Raw genomic sequence first — 6,000 nt, forward strand, 5'->3', positions numbered from 1 at the left:
AAAAAAGGGAATAATTTAGAATGAGTGATAAAAGGAGAATAAACACATAAAATATATATTAACAATACAAAATATATATTTAAGAGCAATACAAAATTAACTTATCCTGCAGCAAGCATCAAAAGAAAGAGGAAGTTGGGGAACAGATTGGACAGTTTATGGAAGCTATGACTCATCTTATTGGTCCATTTTTTTTGTGTTTTCCAAAGTATCCATTTCATTGGTTACTTATGTTAACTCTGTTATCTTTATTGTTTTAATGTTGGATTAATTTACTTCTGTATCATTACTTTTAAATGCTGCATATGAGTAGTATAAAGAAAGATATGCAAAATATGAGTCTCTGGTCTTGTCATAAAATTGATTTTTTTTTTTTATGTCTTATTAGACATATTATGGGGTAATATGCTTGTAGGCATTCTTGGAAACTTACCAAGGAACACAATATTATCATTCCCATTATTGTAGCTTATATTTATGCATTCCTAAATCTGTTTTGAGTCACAAGTTAATATGTAGGGCCACAAGTTGTTAACCATGATTTCATAGTAGCATGCAAACATTAGTCCCTATGACTTATCCTTGCATATTTTTCCTTAAAGGGACAGTAAACGTGGTTGTTAAAGGAACGTAAATGTTCATTTGATTTAATTAGTAATAAGAATTTAATCTTATTAAAATACTTTTTATCTTAAAATTCAGAGCATAAGCACTACAGAAGCGTTTTAAAATAAAGATAAAAACTTACCAAATTAGGGCTCCACTATCCGCCCAATGAGCCAGAGATTATTTTTTTTTCTTACCAAGTGCTGCAGGGAGGTCATGTCAATCAAAACATTTTTTACCCGTCCATATTCAAATTCGGAGCGTGCATTCCCTCTTCACTTGCACATGCATGATACTCTCAGTCGGCTTGACAATATAAGCAGTAGATCGTGATGCTCCCTGCTTTGAGATTCTCTGTGTATATTTTTGTTAGCTCGATGTAGTGTGCATGCGCAGGACGAGAGGGAACGCACACTGTCAAACTGAGAGAAGATGGACATTCCCTCTACTGTTGGCTGCAGGGGCCATGATGGCAACAATAGAAAAAATACCCAGGATTTGTAGGCGGCCCGTGAATTCATGTTTGGGGAAGTATAAAATATAAATAAAAACCCTTCCACTGCGCCTTTGCTCTGCAACGTTAGACTGATTTAATATTTAAAGGTAGAACTTTAATTTTGTGGATAAAATGTATTAACGTTTAATGTCCCTTTATTATTAAAGGGACAGTCTAGTCCAAAATAAACTTTCATGATTCAGATAGAGAATGTAATTTTAAACAATTTTCCAATTTACTTTTATCACCAATTTTGCTTTGTTCTCTTGGTATTCTTAGTTGAAAGCTAAACCTAGGAGGTTCATATGCTAATTTCTAAGCTTTTGAAGGCTGCCTCTTCTCTCAGGCCATTTTGACAGTTTTTCACCACTAGAGGGTGTTACGTTTATCATGTATATAACACTGTGCTCAAGCACGTGGAGTTCCAGTGAGCAAGCTCTGATTGGCTAAAATGGATGTCTGTCAAAAGAACTGAAATAAGGGGGCAGTTTGCAGAGGCTTAGATACAAGGTAATCACAGAGGTAAAAAGTGTATTTATATAACTGTGTTGGTAATGCAAAACTAGGGAATGGGTAATAAAGAGATTATCTATCTTTTCAAACAATAAAAATTCTGGTGTAGACTGTCCCTTTAAGGTTATTGTATCACTCATCTTTTGTGAAGCCCATTTTCACTAGATTTTTGCCCACCTGGCAGCTACAACATTTGTTGTAAATCCTGCACTGGATAAAGCAGTCAGCTACATAGTCTTATCAATGCCAGGTGCTTCCTATTAGATTCTGCATTCCAGAGAGCTGCATTACTTTCTGTTGGAGGCAGCTTACCACTTGCCAGAACTTCAGGATTCAACCCCCATTTTAGAGAAATTAGTAAGGTCTGCCCCTGTAGAGCTGTGATGATATAATTTTACCGAATAGTATTAGAAAATTAAGCCTTTAGAGCTAGCAAAGTGAAAAGAGATTTATAGCATGAAATAAGAAATGTCTGTAGTTTTCACTTCTCCAAACAGGATATATGTATTTCTCAGAATATTTGATATTACCTCTATAATATAACTTTAAAAAAAAAAAAAAGTTGTGAATACATAGATAGTATAACAAATTTTAGTACTATGCACAAGTCCACAAATCTTAAACCTCAATTTTTATTACATTTTGTGCCCTTGCAGTTCTTACCCATAATCCCTTTTTTGCAGTAGAACTAAGAAGATGATAAATACACCTAAGAGATATTAGTATACTAGTGTTGTAGTGCCACTACCGGTGCTAGTTTTGAATTTAATCTGCCTGGAAATATAATGCACCCTGCATCCCAGCTTGGGCAGATTGAATTTTAAGAAGATTATCTGCTCGACAAGGTTTGGGACGAGTTCTGAGGGTTCAGGATATTGCCAGCAATAGAGAAAATTCTCTCACTTTGGACGCTGCTAGGTGGACACTCTAGCAGCACCTGGACAACTATAGAGAGGGCATGCCCGACAGTAGTCTTCTGATCCTAGTATACTTATGGACCAGAAGTAGGAGGCAAGGGAGGTTCAGCAAGGTAGGCTTTCACCATCTCCGAAGCGCTACTCTCACTTGTGTGGGGTATGGCTGTTCCGGTCTGTCAGGTCTCACCATGTCTGTGTCTTTAGCACTCTATGATAACTTTACTGTTCCTTTAAGGGGTAACCATTCCTTCCTAATAAGATTGTGACATCAATGACACATTCAAATGTTTTTTTTTTGCTAATTTTGATTTTTTTTTTCTTCAATTAACAGATGAACTTGCAGAACAGCCTCCTGCACAAAGTGAATGGCATTTTTATATTGCTTAGTTTCTTCACCTGTCGTATCCTCCTTTTTCCATTCATGTACAATGCCTACGCCAAGCAGTATGGGATCCCAATCTATAAAGTGCCGTTCAACATCCCTTTGCATTGCAATATTTCAAACGCCACACTCATGGCTCCACAGATATATTGGTTCTGGCTTATTTGTAGAAAGGCATTAAGACTTTATAAAAGTTCACCAGCCTCCAAGGACAGATAAGACAAGAGACTATCACAATTACTCTGTTATTTATATTTGCAATAATTCTAGTGCCATTACCTGGTGTGTGGGAGTGTGTCATGAAGATTACTGTCAAGCGGTAAATGATGTAGGCGCATCAGGTACAGGAAGTCTGTATCTAAAGGTCACTAAACTGTTACATGTTACTTAAACTTCCTAACCCTTAACAGCTACCATGAAGTCTGAATATAAAGAACTAACTAGACTTTTTTTATTATTAAAAAAAAGGACTCTATAAAAGTCATGTGCAACAGACCATATATGTCAATGTATATGGTTTATTTGATTTTGGTTATGGTTTTATAATTTAATATTTTAATGTATTTGCAAGTCAATACTTTAATTGACAAGGTTGCCTTGCTTAGTACTAGTGTATTTTGTGTGTTATTCTTTAACAGATTGTTTACTTTTATCAAAAAAAAAATCAACAAACTTAAGTATAAATTTGAAGAAGAATAAAAAAAAACTAAATAAATATATATATCAGGGCTCAAAATTTCCACTCTTTACTAGCCATTGGCGAGTGGAAATTTAATGGTGGCGAGTGAAAGTTGTAAGTAGCAAAGGTAGCACATTTGCAAAGTTTGCACTCCTATTGCATGACAAACACACATTTCGGGCTATGTGCTAAAAATATTATCTGAAGGGAAATTCTATATCCTAGAAAGGGCAAGAATGTTATTCCTCTAGGGCTGTAGGAACACCATTAGTGCTTCTGAGAAGGTAAATGGGGCAGAGAAAGAGAGATTAGAGAGGAAAAGTAAAAGTGGGGACGAAGAAAGCTTTACGAGAGAGTGGAGAAAGAAAAAAAGAAAGTAAAATGTATGAGAGGCGAAAGAGTATAAGAGAAGATATGACTTAAGAGATAAGGGGGCGAGTAAGAAGAGAGATTGACGAGAGGAGGGAGGGGAGAAAGATACTTTAGAGATAGAAGTGAAAGATGATAATTATTAAAAGAAAATCTCCAGGTCTGCTATGACCTTCCATGACTGTCAGCACTTTCTCTACTCTCTCACTTCAACAACTTCCTATTTCTATCCAGCTGTTGTCTTACCCAGAACCACCAAGTTGATGTTGCTAACTGCTATGCACTTTTCAATCTATTACTGTATGTAGCATTATTTAATTTGCTAAGGTATAAAATAATATTAAAAATGACTGCACAATATTGTGTTTCACAATGACTAAACATATGCAAAGAGGGGGCGGAGTAGTGGGTGTGGGCAGGTAGTGGTTAGGATCAAAAGTGGCGAGTAACATTTTAGCCTGGCTAGTAGCTTACGACCTGAAATTTTGAGCCCTGTGTGTGTGTATATATGTATGTGTATATATATATATATATATATATATATATATATATATATATATATAAAAAAGGTTAAGCACATCAAACAATTTCTTCCAGCAGCCAGGGTGCACTTTAAAATGTATACAAAAGGCACTCACTGTTCACATAAAATTTAACTTTTAATAAATATGCAAAAATTAAAAAGACATAACATTTCGGTGTTTACAAAACACCTTTGTCAAATGTCAGCAATACAAAGTTTCCCTAGTATCCCAAAACTCACCTACCGTACCCAACAAATACAGTTCCTTATATACCAACAAACATTCACTGCTCATGTGGTAACGTAATGACGTCATCACGCTACATGTTCACATGCTGAAGCATATTAATGTGCACTAGCACATATGTCATTTATATGTTGATCTGTCCGTGCTCTTTGGTCTATATTAGCAAAACAATAACGAGTTTCCGAGACCGAATGGCGAACCATCGCTGCGCAATACGTGAGGCATTGAGACAAGGGGACTCGGAGCAACCTGTTGCCCGACACTTTGCTGAACACAACCATAGTCTATCCAGCCTTAGATCAATGGTAATTGACCATGTGCCGCCACTGAGGAGAGGTTGAGACAGGTATACTAGGTTGTTACAAGTGGAAACAAGATGGATTCATATGCTTGAAACATTGGTTCCTAAATACTGTCCTTGACTTCGGACCGTTCTATACTAAATAGTACCACATTGGAATCTACCAGCTACTGTTGTATGCACTGTCACCCGAGACTATTCACATGGATTTTCATCCTAGTGGGTAACCACAGGTTTCTATGCATACTTCAAGAGGCATGGAGGGGGATGTCACCTCCACACATGAGGTTTAGCGTAATCTGTTCTACCATCTAAGTTTGTGCCTACAAAAAAATATATATAAAAAATGTATAAAGCATTTTGGAATGATTTTCCATATCACTACTATTGATTTATGCCACATAGGTTTTAAGTTACACATATCACTGAATATGTAAATGTTTTTATTTCTATTTGCGCTGCTGTGCCATGATCAAATGCTCTGGATTTACACCACTTCTGACACTGATGCACTGACGCTTGTTTTTACTTAGTATTGTTATTGGCTAGAATTTATGAGCCAGCTTTTATATTAATAAGGGGGCACGACATGTTGGTCCCTGTAGTAACTGAGCATAACGTAGTTGGCCACCATTACATCCCACATTAATATCTGAGTGCCATACTATATGTAATTAAGACTGGCATATGCATGCGTCTAGTGCTGACACTGACCGTGAACCGCAAATTAATCTCATAATGGTTAAGGCGGCATTGTATTTGTGTTTCCATGACAATCGGTCACAATATGATTGGCCAGCACTATAACACTGGGACACGTAATGATAGTGGATAATGCCGGAGGTTTATTCCAGCGTTTATACTCCTATGCTGACACCCACCTCCATAAGAATATTGTTGTCGGCTGTAGATTTTGAGCTAAGTCGCATATGGGTAAGGAGATGTGTTATGCCGGTTTCCATAGTAA

At 36.5% G+C, this 6,000-nt stretch overlaps 1 protein-coding gene across 1 annotated transcript in view; it reads left to right on the forward strand.

The window, feature by feature from the left end:
- The window catches only part of TLCD3A (TLC domain containing 3A), a 124,574-nt gene extending 120,252 nt beyond the window's left edge, over window positions 1-4,322 (forward strand). The window contains exon 5 of the mRNA XM_053704842.1: window positions 2,864-4,322. Within this exon, the coding sequence (XP_053560817.1) occupies window positions 2,864-3,133 (270 nt within the window). The 3' untranslated portion in view covers window positions 3,134-4,322. The remainder of the gene's footprint in view (window positions 1-2,863) is intronic.
- The last annotated feature ends 1,678 nt before the right edge of the window (window positions 4,323-6,000 follow it).

The sequence above is a fragment of the Bombina bombina genome, chromosome 3 (genome assembly GCF_027579735.1).
Source record: "Bombina bombina isolate aBomBom1 chromosome 3, aBomBom1.pri, whole genome shotgun sequence".
NCBI lineage: Eukaryota > Metazoa > Chordata > Amphibia > Anura > Bombinatoridae > Bombina > Bombina bombina.